The sequence below is a fragment of the Taudactylus pleione genome, unplaced genomic scaffold (assembly GCF_031769625.1).
Source record: "Taudactylus pleione unplaced genomic scaffold, aTauple2 ptg000845l, whole genome shotgun sequence".
Taxonomy (NCBI): Eukaryota; Metazoa; Chordata; class Amphibia; order Anura; family Myobatrachidae; genus Taudactylus; species Taudactylus pleione.
Window position 1 is genome coordinate 2,322,721 of NW_028285247.1, and position 15,756 is coordinate 2,338,476.

A 15,756-nucleotide genomic window follows, 5' to 3' on the forward strand; every position below is an offset into this window, starting at 1 on the left:
TTGTAACATTAATACCCTGTAATTTGTGATCCAATTGGATATTATTGTCTGACAAGACACACTTGTGTTGAGAATTTCTCTTTACTCTTGATGTCACCATATTTGTTCTCAATACATATTTTCGCGTTATTACAGGCTTATTTTAAGCTTAAAACATTTGTTTTATATTGCATTTGTCATTGTTTATACATTTTAATTAATTCTATAGTAAATGTCCAGTTTAAATAATTAACATAAGAGTGTACCACAAATACCCTCCAATTAAATACTTTTTTTTATTATTGGACTCCAGGTGTACCACAAACAATCCTAATTCATAATCTTCATTCACATAATTTTGTTGATTATATTAAGTGTAAATATGTTCAATTATCCTGTGCAGTATCAATTTCCTTTTTTGCTGAATCCTTCCATACTGAACCCAACATCTGCAGAGCCCTCCACACTGCACAGCATGCACCCCACTGTAGTTATCGGACTACTATAGTATAAGTATCACTATGGGGTCGATTCAATTCAGCATGATGCTAAATAGCTCTAGAAGGGAGCTCCCAGGCTAATTCACTGTGCTGTTTGGACCTACAGTTGGCAGTTAAGTCGGAGGAATGCCGGTTCTCACAACTTAACATGGGCGTTTAGTTGCGAGAATCGCCGGCCACGAGGCTGTAAGCACTGCGCTAAGCAGGAAAAGCAGCCCCTCGATCGGCACTTTTGTCGGATTGCTCCTCACACCCTCAGTGGTGTTCTAATCTGAGCAGCTTTGTCATTTCTTGGGTTCATCCAGACCTGGCCACAAACCTAACACCATAATTCCAAGCATCCCTGTTGCTAGGATATATCCCAAGCTGTTGTAGTGTCACAGGCTTCTTAGGAAGGAAAGAGATATGGTAAGAACTTACCCTTGTTATCTCTATTTCTACGAAGTCCATAGGGTTCCACAGGATACCTTGGGGTATTGGTGATGACGTCAGGCATTGGACACCACAGAGTTACATTTTCATCCTCCCAGGATACACTGGGGTTCCTCTCCTATACCCCGAGCCAAGACATCTCAGTTTCGTAAAACAAGCCATAGGAGGAGAACAAAGAAGAAAGTCTGGAACACAGAAGAATCACATTCTCACCATAAGGAGACGGAAAAACCGGTGACCAGATCAAAGCCCATCTGCAGTACAGGTGCGACAGGGCGGGAGTCCTGTGGAACCCTATGGACTTCGTAGAAATAGAGATAACAAGGGTAAGTTCTTACCATATCTCTTATTTTCTACATCAGGGTCCATAGGGTATCCACAGGATACCTTGGGGATGTCCCAAAGCAGTATCCTTTAAGGCAGGGCTTGACAAATTTTTCTAAAATCTAGGAGCCAGGATGAAAAAGTGTTGGAGCCAGATCACTGTCCCCCCCAAAAAAACAATTACAGGAGACAGGAGGAAAGCTCTGTGTGTTATGCAACCGTTATACACACTATACTAGTCCACAAAATGGTCAGTGTTGAATGGATACAGTAAAATGGAGTCCCCTTCACTGCTCTGCACAGCTCCCCTGCTCCACCCCCCACTCTCCAGTAATAACGGACCACATTTCACATAAAATAATGGTGCCAGAAAGTACAACAAAACCCCCCTCTCGTGGTCACACCACTATCTCTCTGAAGCCGCTCCGCAATCCCTATTACCGGGGAGCTCTATGCAGCCAGAGATAGGCGACAGTAGACAACTGGGACATACAGGAGGATCAACATAGACAGCCAGCATGGGTCAGAGCAGGACAGGATGGAGAGGAGTCAGTGCAGGATGGGACTGACAGGATGAGCAAGTGCAGGCCAAGGCGGACACAGGTACAGCAGTCACCGCAGACGACACTCAGCACATGCACTCCTGTGCATGAAATGAACGCTGCAATACTATATGCACGAATCTCCACGGGGGCTGATGAGGATCTGCTTACTCCCTTACTGCAAAATCTGGTAGCCATGGCGACCTGGCCCCTGGTATTTGTCAAGCCCTGCTTTAAGGGTGGGGACGCTCCTGTGCTGGAAGGAGAATCCGCCGCCCGAAGGAAGCATCCTGAGGGGCGATGGTATCAAATGCATAATACCTGTCTGTTCAAAGACAGACAGACAGCCCAGGTCCGGGTGATGGCAAGGACCTGAGACAACAGGTCCTGACGTAGAGGCAACCGCCATCGGAGCGCCTATGGATAGGCTCCGGAGATCTGAGTACCAGTGCCGTCTGGGCCACGCTGGAGCTATCCACAGGAGCGTGCCGCCTTCTTGCTTGAATTTGCGAATCACTCGAGGAAGAAGGGAGAACGGAGGGAAGAGGTACGCAAACTGAAAGGTCCACCGGACCGACAGAGCATCTACCAGAAGTGCCTCTGTGTCTCGTTCTTGACCCGTACACAGGAAGCTTGTTGTTGTGTCGGGAGGCCATGAGGTCTATCTGTGGAAGGCCTCACTTGTTCTGCCAGTAGCTGAAAACACCTCCTGGTGAAGAGACCACTCTCCTGGATGCACATCTTGACGGCTGAGAAAGTCTGCTTCCCAGTTGAGGACTCCTGGTATGAACACTGCCGACATGGCAGGGAGATTGCATTCCGCCCACCGCCTGACTGCAGGTTCCTCCTTGGCGGTTTATGTAAGCCACCGTGGTGGCATTGTCCAACTGCACCTGCACGGGCTTTCCATGGAGGACATGTCTTGCTTGTTGGAGAGCTTTGAATACTGCCCTTAGTTCCAAGATAATGATTGGAAGCCCAGATTCTGCAGGCGTCCACCTTCCCTGGAAGAAGAGTGGACCCGACACTGCTCCCCAACCTCGAAGACTGGCATCCGTCGTCAGAAGTACCCAGTCCGCAATCCAAAAGGGGCGCCCCCTGTTCAGGTGAGTAGTCGACAGACGTACCTCCGGTGACAGCACTATTGTCTGTCTTAATCCGGTGGGGCAACCCATTCCATCTGGAGAGGAGCAGCTTCTGCAGAGGTCTGGAGTGAAACTGGTTAAATTCCACCATGTCGAACATAGACACAATGGAACCCAGTAACCTCATCGCCGAGTGAGTAGACACACGGCGACACTGCAGGCAACTGCGTACAAAGATCCTCTGATGTTGGGAGTCCAGCAAGGCTCAGAGATGGAGCATCCTCTGTGATGGTACCAGGGATGACTTCTTTCAGTTTATCAGCCAGCCGTGAGCCTGCAACACAGAGACTGTTAATTGCAGATGCTGCTGAAGGATCTCTGGAGACTGTGCCAACAGCAGAAGGTCATCCAGATAGGGCAACAAGTGGAGCCCCTGCATCCGCAGGTGGGCTACCATAACTGCCATGACCTTGGTAAACACTGGTCTGGCCACAGCACCTCGAAAGGGCAGTGCCTGAAATTGGAAGTGTATGTGTCCTACTGCAAACCTGAGGAAACGCTGGTTTGCTGAGACAATGGGAATATGCAGGTAAGCATCCTGAATATCTAGCGACACCTTAAAATCCCCCGGCTCCATCGCCAAAATGATGGAACACAGGATCTCCATCCTGAACAAAGGAACCCTCAAAAATTTGTTTGGTGATTTGAGTTTGAGCTTGTAAAACCCATTGGATTTCTAAACCAGAAAAAGATTGGAGTAATACCCTCCTCTCTGGGACAACAGGACCAGCACTATAACTCCAGCCTGGAGCATAGAGTGGATCACCTTCAGGAATTCCCGGGCCCTGTCTTGGTCTGACTGAAGGCCCGTGGTGAAAAACCAGCTGGGAAGCCTCCGTCGGAAGGAGAGGGCATACCCCTGAGAGACCACTTCTCTTACCCAAGTGTCTACGGTTGTGAGACACCACCACTGGGCGAACTGAAGAAGCCGGCCTCCCACTTTGGGGTCCCCCAAGGGTAGGCCCGTTCAGTCAGGCTGAGGGCTTATCATCCGACTTGGGAGGTGGACGTCTTGTACTCCAAGCCTGCTTCTTTTGGAAGTACTGCACTTTGAACTTACCCTGGGCCCTATAGGCCCGAAAGGATGAAGTACCAGACCCTGATGGGACTGTAGCCAATGGCAGACACGCAGACTTAGCCGGCCACAATTTTGTCCAGATCAGGGCCAAACAGGACCTGTCCATTAAAGGGCAAGCATTCCAATCCCTTTTTTGGAATCTGCGTCTGCTTTTCAAGAACGCAACCAGAGGGTGCGTCGCGCATCCATTGCTGCTGAGGAGATTCTGGAAGTGAGGAGCCCTATATCTAAGGCTGCCTCATTAATGTACGTAGCTGAGTCTCTGAAGTTACCCACTAACTCCACCTGCTCAGGTGACGAGTCAGCGTCTAGAGACATCCCCAAGCTATCAGCCCAACGCTCCATGGCTCTGGCAACCCAGCACACGGCCATTGCCGGTCTGGACGCCCCTCGCAAGGAAATAAATGGATTTCAGGCATATTTCCACCTTGCGATCCATAGCATCCTTTAAGGAGGACATGGGCAATGTAGCACTCCTCACTATGCGTGTGACATGAGAATCCACCTGTGTAGGGGCTTTCCCCATTTGGAAAGGTAATTATCCACAATGGGGTATGCAAAAGCCAAACGTTTGAGGCTGGTACCGGCTACCTAGATTTTTCCACACCTCCTCTAAATGATCCACTAACCAGATAGAGGGAATACAGTGGCATCACCCTTAGTATCATTAAAGAAGGTATATTTAGATTTGTCATCTGTAATAACCAAGGCCGCACGGACTGCCCGTATAAGGCCAGATAGATATAGATAGAGAGATATATATATTTTAGACTTGGACTACACCTCCTTAGTACGAGGGAGCTCCTGGTCTGAGAGGTCAAAAATCTCCCCGTCATCAGACGTTATGTCATACTCATCATAATGAGCTGTCTGAGACATTAAAGGCCGCTTAGCAGGCCACAATGATGACTCCCCTTGTAAAACGTCCGTCAGGTGCTGTACCGTATTGGACAATGAGTTTACCCATGCAGGTTCCTGGGAGATCTTTGGGGGCGAAAGTGGGAGACACTGGGGTACTATCAGCTGTCTAGGGAACACCTGCATGGGTGATGACCCTACCAACTGCTGCGATAACCCCATTTGGGGAAACGCAGGGGGCATAGCCAGCTGCCCAACAAGTGTTGCAAGTGCCTTAGAAAAGCAAGCGCAGGGCGGTTCCTGCAAAGGCGCAGTTGCAGAAATCGGGCGTGAAATTATATAACATGCCCGACATAAACCTTGAGTGTGCCCCTCACCCTCCGCTATTGGTACAGTAAATGCGGTACACTTTAGCTGAAGAGGAAATTCATGTTCACTCTCAGACATGAGTGTAACGGAGTGTTTGTGACTCCCCTCACAGACAATATTTTTACTGTGAGGCAATGAATACCCTGCAACATCGCACCGCAGGGGCTTTTGCAGAAGAACAGGGATAGTAAAATGGCTGACAGCCAGAAGTGAAAGTACAGGCAGACAGCGCTAGCATTAAGTCACACACAATTCAGAAATAAATCCCTGTACTATCAGCACTGAGATCAACTACGCAGAGACAGAGCCTGGTAGGAAACAGTGCAGCATACTCTGACCTTACTCTGGAGGAGAGGTATGCGGGTGGACCTGGACCGCGATGCCACCTGTATCAGCTTTTAACAGCGTTTGCACACTTCATTGGAAAATGGCAGAGAGGACGGGGGTCCGGGGGAGGAGCGGTGACAGCCCGCCAAATCGCTGTGGAGAGGCACTGTGCAGCGGGGGAGGCACCAACAGACAGCGAAGGCGCGCTTCCTTTGGCATGCTATTAACCCGAGACGCCGTGCTGTACCGCACATGCTGCAGCCAGCTGTCCCTGGTGGTCTAGTGGAAGCGCCGGTTAATACCTGGCTCCATGCGCAGCATGTCCCCAGGGAGCCCCCTGCCTGGAGACCTACAGGACTGTTACCAGCGGGTACCCTCCGCGGGACCCCGCCGCTTACCTACCACCTTGAATCCGGCCACAGTCCAGGTAATCCGGGGTCACCGCTAGCTGTGACCCCAGATACCTACCAGCATCCCCGGATCAGTACCGGCATTCTGGTCCGGCGGGGTGTAGGAGCGACAGCATGGACATCAGTACTGACTGTCCATGCTGTTCAGCTCATTTGTGCAGCCACAGCTGCTTGTAGAAAACTTCAGGGGCCATTATAGCCCCACTCTGCTTGCAAGTGATCCGACTCCTGGCCGGACACCAACGAAACTGAGATGCCTTGGCTCGGGGGCGGGGTATAGGAAAGGGACCCCAGTGCATCCTGGGAGGATGAAAATTTAACTCTGGTGTCTGATGCCTGACGTCATCACCAATAACCCAAGGTATCCTGTGGATACCCTATGGACCCTGATGTAGAAAAAGAAGGAGTTATGAAACAAAGACAACAGCATTTCTAGAAGGCTTGGTACACCATAAAACGACAAGTCAGCCGGAAGAGCGATCCACCGTCAGAGTGGACGATTGGTAAGCAATACACACTTCCCAAACGGCCGCTCGATAGGTCTGCTGATATATTGGCTGTGCTATAGGGGCGACCTGATATATCTGTGAAAAATATTGTTCAGACATATCGGGTGTACACACCCACCAATGCACTTGCGATATATAATTTGTCCATTGAACAGACGATATATTGACAAGACTGTAACCATCTATAGTTTTGGAAGCAATGGAAGTGTTAAATACATGTATTGTACCGGATGAGATTTCTGGGAGAAAGCATAATCTTCACATATAAAATGCAGCAACCAAACGGCTGTGACGCACGTTCCCTGCTGTTGGTGCTTTTCCAGGGATCGTCACTGATAGCCTAGTTCCTGTGCAGGCAACATTCAGATGGGAGAGGATTTCAACTGATTTATGCAGCACACTAATTAGTGGGTGCCCGATGGAGCAATTCAATTGTTGCTCCGTTCGGGCTCGAACGCTGCAGCTGCACACATTTCTGCTCGCAGCTTCCAGAGATGGCAGAAATGTGCAAAAAGTCCATGGTTTAGGGGCCCTAACTAGGACTTTAGATGGGTTTAGCTGTTTTACATGGCTAAACCAGGTCTATTTGGGCACGACAAGCACGATAATTAATGGGCGCTTGTGCCCGACACGTTTAAGAAGCACTGTAGGGGCCTAACCATTGTGCCGCGGCGCCATCTTTAAATTGAGAAACCAGGCGCAGAGTACCAATTCCAAATGTTTTACCGGAGCCATGTGTTTAATAAACGTATCATCATTATGTTAGGCGCCACAGCCCCGGTCACCTCTGGCAGCTGTGGTGATGCAGCGGGTTAATCCCCGATGAACTGCAAGTGTGTACTGTAAACCAAGATCTGGGCTGCAGGGCTGTGTCGACCGCTGGGGATTGGGAGCGGAGCTCCCAAACACTACAGGGTTGAGCAGCCACACGCTGGGAGACAGGGAAAACCGGCACCCAGTGCAGCAAGGTAGGTTAACCCCTAATGCAGTGGACTGTGCACTGACCGCTGAGAACCAGGAGCTTAGCTCCCAGCACCACGTGGTCGTTTGCTCTATTCCCCAGTGTGTGGCCAAACAGACTGGACCAAGTCCAGCTGCTGTGGCAATCTGGCAGATTAACACCCAGCGCTTACAAAGTTCCAGGCTGCTGGAGGGGAAGCAGTGCCGGACACTTGGTTTTAGAGTATGCTGGAGACGGTAGCTCCCGATGCAGCCAGCACTGAAATAGTTAAAATCCCAGCACTGGGACCAGCAATTAGGCAGCCTATATAAAACATGTGACAAATATGTAATAAACGTCTATTAAAATGCATATTGCTGTGAAGAACTGCATATCATTTGTACGAGAGCCTGGAGCAGGAAACTAGGCGCAAAGAATGTTAAATGGAAAAAAGTTTAAATGCTTTATTTTTAGAAGGTATTACAGATGTGTCCTTACACATCTTGGCTGCCGTCGCCCTAAAAAGCCCCTCTTGGCGTGCCAAGTCTTGCAAGAATCTGCTGGCACCAGGCTTCTTTTTTGCATCTCTTTTCACCGAAAATGCATCCAAGTTGCAATGCGACTACGACGCACCAGCAGACAGTGCCGATTAATTTGATATGCAACACTTTTATATCTGTGCGACGGTCTCTGAAATCAGTATACGAAGTGGTACAATGTAGTGAATGCAGCTTTTTTTATTCCAAGTTCCAGTGTGCTTCATAAGTTCATATACAGACTCAGGAGCACAAATATATGCAGTAAAAAGGAGGTTACTGGACGTAATATTCTAAGACCCAGTGGGATCAAAAATAATCTGATCACCTGGAGAGGCGAAGTTTTCCGGTCACAGCGCCCAAAACAGTTGAATTGCTGAGACATGTGCCCAATAATTACTGCGGTGCTAAAAACGAATTCTCCCAATGGAGCAGAATATAAATTGGAGCATTTAGATGCAGATTACCATAGCATACATTTACATCCAGGTCACTGGTGCATAAACAGTTTAAATTATTCTTTTAGAGCAGTTTTTCCTCAGACTCTGTTCTCAGGACTCCTGTTTGTTTTGCAGATCACCTGTGGACCTTTACAAATGTGAGTTAGCAATGAGTGCACCTGTACGCATTAGCAAGGTGGTCTGGAAAACGAACTATTAAGGATCCCATGGACAGAGTTTGTGAAACACAAATCAATTATATACCATTACAGAGCAGTTCTAATCATGGGGGTCAATCATATTCAACACCAGAGTGTACATCGCGACAACGGCCGCGCTTGACAGCAGCCAGGATTCGCTTAAAAGTGCTTGCAGCTCCATAGGGCTCCGATCACTATAAAGCAAATTCGGGCTTGGAGCATGCAGTGAAAAGTGCGAGGTGAGGTGCCGTTGCAAAGCAATTTGCACACTTTGCTCGGAATAGAATGACCACCAAAACCTAAATTCTATCATTGGGTGGAGCTTAAATGTTGATTTTTTTCCTACTGGTCTGTCATGCAGTAATTTTCCCAGTCCAACCTGTTATCAAGATCCTTCCCTTACCGCATGACTCATTCACAAGCAATATGAAGCACACAGATGAAGGGCATGAATTAAAGCTTTGTCTGCTCTAAAACAGAGATCTTGCAGATTGTATAAAACACATTAAATATATTTTGAAAGTCACCCAATACTAGATTTAAAGTTTGGAGTGTTCTTTAAAAACGAATTTAGCACTAAAGTGGGGTATATAATAAAGTTTTTTTTTTTTTTCTCTAATAAAAATATAACCAAAGGAGTTTTGTAGACACTAAGGGGGCAATTCAATGCAGTGTGAAGCTCCCTTAGCGTGTAGACACTAAGGGAGCTATTCAATTGACCGGGCTGTAAACTCCCAACTAGAGGATTTCTGCTCGCACCCTCCTGAGGTACGAGCAGAAATGCGACTAAGGGGCATATTCATTAGACACGAAAAGTCCCCTACTTTTCACCGACATTGCTGGTTTTCCATGCGAAAAAGTAGCACGCGCGTCCCCGCTCATCTCCGTATTCAGTTCGAAATCAGCGAAAATGGGACCTGGTGAAAACTAACATGTGAAAAGTCCTGTCAAATTTGGGGAAATCAGCCTGCCACCCCCCAAAAGACGCACAGACATTGGGGATCACTAGTTACCCCTGAATAGGCGCGTTGAAGGTATTTGGGGTACTTTAATTATCTCAATAGCTGCTATATAGCATATTTGCATAAGTGATGAATAGCATTTAGAAGTTTTTTTGCAGAAAATAAGTCCCAGCAAAATTGGGGTACATGAAAATGGGTGCTAGCATATTTTAAAGTTGCTAAAGTGAACTTTTAAAAAACTTAAAATCCACCTACCGCAGCCACCTGCACACTTAAAACCACCTGTGGCTTACGTGGGGGGGCCCCCTGCAGTCTATTTCGCTAGTTTTTAAGTTTGTCCCCCAACTTTGGACTTCACCCCCAAAGTACTTTTTTGGGGTGTTCTGAAGAATTTGTTTTTAAACAGTTTACCTTTGGGGGACTGTCCCAAGGGTGCAGGGTGGTTCCTGCAGCTTTGCACCCCAAAACCCCAATTCTGAACTTTTTTTTCGACACCTATTCTTAGTCAAAACTTTTTCGCAGGTCCCATTGCATTGAGTTTCCGCACCGGCAAACCTTAGAAATTGAATACGGAGGAAACTTTTCGCATAGCGAAATGACGTCACTCGCGATACTTTTCCTCAGAAAATGACTTTTCGCACCTAACTGAATACAGCCCTAACTAGGGCCACGATGCTGTTTTCCGGCCTAGCACATACACTAACAGCATCGCGGCCGGCACTTAAATTGGAGAAGACAGATTGCCGCGTATCCAGCCTAAGGTGCAGTAACTGGCATCTCGCGACTATTGAACAGCTCCGGGAACTCCTTCCCGGTGCTCTTCAAATCTTGCCCTATACACCACCTTGTTTCCAGCTCCCAACCTGCACTAATTAATAAGATAGCTCTGTACACCTGCAATTCTATACAGTTCTACTGGATCCCCATAGACTAATATAGCATAGTTATATCATATCATAGTGATAACCTAACACTACCATAAGCTATAAAATAGAACATTAAAGCTTATGGCGAGTGAGGACAGTTGCATTAAACAGCATCTGCACACTGAGCACTAGTTAGTACATAAAATTCTGAGGGGGATATAGCTGAAGAACCTCTTTAAGCAGTAACCTCTAAAGCCTCATCTGTACGGGTCACTGCATGGTCCTCATTCTCCATGTACATTTTCTGGAAAATTAAGAACTTAGATATTAACCCCATATTTTCCGGTCATGGTTGGGAGTTTAGTCAGTGTATTAGGTGAATAGCCATGGGAGTCCCAACAATGGAGCAAATTCAGTTTCAGAGTGTTGATGTCTGGGAGCAATAGGTGTTGTGTCCTGCTGACAAGTTAGGCCTTGCAGCCACCACTAGCATTTCTTGTGAAAACGCATGTCAAATGCGAACATGTTACTGGAACATTGAGGTCACCAGCGCCGTCCCCAATGCATGTCTGGTGGCAAACGTAATCAATGGAACAAAATGTGTTCCGAAAATCACCACAATGCCCCAAACATTTGCAACATGCTCTATTAAATCTACTCTATAATATAGTATAGTATACAGTTTGCACCTTTAAATTATTCAGATTTTGAACTTTACACTCAAATGACCCTTGTCTCAGAACAATCTGATCTACAGCACACAGGTAGGCATTGTGTAAGTCACCAAGAAGCATAACACTACATAGGGTGGAGACTGTTATACTTATTTAATTGGGCTAAAAATAAAGAGTCTGAAATACTATCAATTCCCATTATTGTTCCTGTAACCAATATATACAAAAGGGGAAATTCAATTGTTTGCAACACCTGTAGTTCCCATCTAAATGTTTTCACTTTGAAGATTTCTGCTCGCACCCTCCTGAGGTGCAAGCAGAAATCTGTGAAAAGTAGGGCATTTGGGCACCTTCACTTTGCACGGGAGAAGCAGCTTTATGCTGCTACTCCGCTGGATTTAGGTTGTGACATCCACAATAAGCAATGGGCGCCCAAAACAAACAAATAGCTTCCATCACATTAGACAGGAGCTGCGACCGCTTTAAAACAATTGAATCCCCTCCAAAGAGTTCAATCTTTAGAACACAAAATATGATTGGGAGCTAGTAATTAGTCTAGAGGGAATACTATATAATGTATTAAAACTCAAATCCCACGCAGGTGTCACCATATAAAAAGTCAGTAGCAGAGGAGGTGTGTGAGAAAAACCTTATTAGAATAGCACAGAGACAAAAAAAAAAAAAAAAGGGGGGGGGGGCAGTACCAATACCCCTGAGTTGAGGGGAGAAACTGGCTTATCTACACATTACTGAATGTATACACACACTCAACAGACTGGACATGAAAAAAAATAATAATTCTGCAATGAGTAATGGTGCATACACACGATCAGATTTTTCCTTCAGATATGAACGATAACGATTTAAAAATCGTTCAGTCGTTCATATCTGAAGGAAAATCGTTCATATCTGACATGCCTGAACGACGGACGATCAACGATGCACGTTCCCGTTTGTCTGTTAACGATATCTGACATCTGATGGGTTTGCAGTCAGACTTGGTCGAATCCAGTCATTTTAATGCAGTCAAAAATCGTTCAAAACTTTGGTAAAATCGTTCAAATCGTTTAATCGTTCATCTGACAAATCTGACCGTGTGTATGCTCCATAAGAATGCAGACAAATATAACTGGGAATAGTGACCAAAAGATGGTATGAATTGTGTGCAACTTGCTAATCTGACTACACACTCAATAATACAATAATCAGGGCAAACAGCCAATTCTCAGCTGATCAGTCTGATTATTGCACAGTACTTTTACAGTACCCAGGTTGAACGTGTCATTCCAAAACACATCAGATCTGCTCCTGATATGAGCCAATATAGCGCAATGTAGCGTGTACATAAACGGCCCGACAATGCATTTAAAAACATCACCTCAAAGATTAAGGGATTTATCATTCCAATAAGAACAACTGAGTAGTGCATACAGTGGAAATCAGATGTTCATAGAAAGGTTTTATTTCTGAGAAATAAAAAACAAAAAAGAAACTGAAGTATTGTTTCTCTTATCTGTCAAGTGTGTACCTAGCTTTAGTGTAAATGCCAAGTATGGTGTGCATAAAATGGTGGCCACCTACCTTCTCTGCGATACCTTGTAGCCAGGAAATTCAATTATTTGCACCCGCGGTTGCTACTAATAGGTGCCTGGCGCAGTATTGAAATTGTTGCTCCGATCGAGTGTAAATGCCACAGGCGCACAGAGGTGAGCAGAAATCTGTGAAAAGTCCTTAGGCTCAATTCAGGCAATGCTGAATAGCCCCAGCTGTAAAGACGCGAGAACCGGCATTTTCCGACTAAAACTCCGTCCACACTGCTGCTAGCACCTCACTAAGCAGGAAAACAGCCGCGCGGTCAGTACTTGTGTCTGATTTCTCCTCGCACCCTCAGGGGGTTGCAAAAAAAAATCCTTTACGTCGGACCAAACAACGCGGGTGAATTGAATAGCTTCGGGAGCTCTCTCCTGAGGATATTCAACATCGCGCAGAATTGAATCGAGCCCCTTGTCTTAGCCACTATTCAGGACTTCAGGCTGGTTTAGCCACTCTACATGGCTAAACACGGTCTATTTGGGTGCGACATGCGTAAAAAGGCATGGGCACTCAAAAACAAATATATCGCCCCCCTGATCTCCTTTCACTTTACACAGGAGATCAGATGCAATAAAACACTTGAATCGCCCCTATAGGTTAGCATTTCAGCTACAGGTCCTTATAAGGGTGTGCAGTCAATAAGACGGCGGTCAAATTGCCGACCACCGGCTTCCCGACTCTCAAATCCCGGAAGGGGACTAATGACAGGCGTCGAAATCCCAACGCCTGTCATACCTACAACAGGAGCCCGACGCCCGGCATACCAAACGAAGGTAAGCCAGGCGCCGACAGCCGCGGGGAGGGTGGGTAGTAAGGGGCTCAAGGGGGAGGGGACTTAAGGCGGGTATCCACATAGAGATTTTACCAAACGATTGAACGATAATGATGTCGACATTGGGCAATCACTTGCAAATCGCGCATTCATCGTGATCGGGCATGTTTTGTTCGGAAACTACCAGCGATCCGCGTGCCCGCTGGTCGTTTCCAACATCCATTATCGCCTGTACATGCTGGTCAACCTGACAATCCCGTCAGGTTCAGCATGTGCGGGGATGATGGATGTGCCTAGACTGAACGTTCAGTCTAGGCACATCAGTAGACATGATAATGACAGCACGATTACAATGTCATAATCGTGCTGTCGTTTCCATGTCTACTAGTGGATACGCAGCAGTAGGGTTAGTCACCCCCGGGGGGAGGATAGGGTTAGGCAGCCCCCCCCCCCCCCCGAGAAACTTAGGTTTAGGCTGTGGGGACAGGAGGCACTCTTAACGGAGGGGGATTAGCGATAGGAAAAAAAAAAAACACTTACCTTGTTGGGATCTTCATTTTCTAGCTTCCGGCGTCGGTATTAGGTCCGCCGGGCTCACATCCGGCAGTATTTAATACAGATTCCCTTATAAGTAACGTCCACTGCATGGGTTCCCAACCACGGGCCTCAAGGCACACTAACAGTCCAGGTTTTAAGGATAGCCATACTTGAGCACAAGTGTCTTTATTAGTACTGCAGTTATTTGATTTGACCATCTGTGCTCAAGCATGGATCTCTCTAAAACCTTGACTGTTAGTGTGCCTTGAAAACCGAGGCTGGGAACACAGGTCTACTGCACAGGAAATAAACGTATATACAAACTGTGGTACTAGTCTGTTCCAGATAGCTTTTAAACATATGAACTGCCCATCAATATTTAGCATTAGAACTCCTTGACTATAAGCCATTTGAACACTATCCTAAGGGTGCATACACACAGTCAGATGAACGATTTTACCAATGATTTGAACGATTTCTGACAGTATTAAAATGAATGAAATCATCAAAATCTGACTGCAAACACATCAGATATCGTTATCTGACATGCGGAAACACGCATTGTTCACCGTTGCAGGCCCACGGCAGATTTTCTTTCAGACATGAACGATTTTTTAAATAAAAAAGTTATTCATATCTGACAACAAATCTGACCGTGTGTATGCACCATATGTCTACTGAACAAGCTCCAGCCTATAAAACCTGAATATAACATAGGTGCACACAATTTAGTCCATCTTTTGGACACAACCACCCAGCCTTATTTAAGTTTTGTTGCATCAAATATATATTATAAAAGAAAATATTTATAAATGACTAAATTAACCCAACATCTGCTGGGTCAGCCCAGCTGCTCCACCTCCTCCCATTACACCCCTCCCCAATCCTATTCTTTTGCCATCACTGCAGCACATGCGTAGACTTCACATCTATTACACAGTGACCTAGTTTTTTTTTTTTCTCCATCAGGCGCTGATTTTACAGTGATATATTTGTATTTTATGGGTCCAGTTTGCATGAAGTGTTTATTATACATTCAGCCAGTTGTGGATGCGCTTATTTCTCCACTGTTAACCCATAGGGACATTATTAGCGCAAGTTTGATTTCTCTAATTTCTCCCTAAAGCAATCTGTAAGGAGATGTAACTAACACAGAGGGGGCCGGGACAGCACTGTAGCTGCTGATGCCATCTCTCGGAATGATGCAATAGCAGCACGCAGGCATCTCTCATGGAGGCCTGGGCTGGATGCAGAGCCCATAACCCAGAATTAAGTGGTCGGTGCTTCCGTGGCAGCTGTGGAGCGCTGACGCTCAGCCTGCTGGGACTTGTAGTCCCACTGCAGCTAGAGAGACGCAAGCTACCTACGTTACACGGACGGGTGAGGCACCACAGACATTTAGTGAGCAGGGGGTCTGGGGGTGCCCGGTGACAGGCTGGCCGCAGTTACCTGAGGATATTGTGCGCTTCCATGCTGCGGTTCTGGTTGCTGGAACATACCACAGCGACTCGGAGCGGGGAGGAAGGCATGTCTACAGGTGTAGGGGGGACGCTACTGCTCCTCCGAGCTCAGCCACACAGCCCAAGGCGTCGAGGGGAGGTCTTTCACCACAAACCTCCACTAGCTGATGGCGGCGCTTCCGCCTTCTCTCGGCGACAACAGGAACTAAAATGGCGCCTGGGAGAGGCTGGTTGGGAAGTGACGCAGAGAGAAGAGGTGACGTTTGCCCGACAATGGTGTGGAGGGCGGTGACTCACAATGTC

The 15,756-nt window shown here is 46.8% G+C and overlaps 1 protein-coding gene across 1 annotated transcript in view; it reads right to left on the reverse strand.

Moving 5' to 3' along the window:
* The window catches only part of SSU72 (SSU72 homolog, RNA polymerase II CTD phosphatase), a 99,093-nt gene extending 83,346 nt beyond the window's left edge, over positions 1-15,747 (reverse strand). The window contains exon 1 of the mRNA XM_088458649.1: positions 15,443-15,747. Within this exon, the coding sequence (XP_088314775.1) occupies positions 15,443-15,522 (80 nt within the window). The 5' untranslated portion in view covers positions 15,523-15,747. The remainder of the gene's footprint in view (positions 1-15,442) is intronic.
* Between the last annotated feature and the right edge of the window lie 9 nt (positions 15,748-15,756).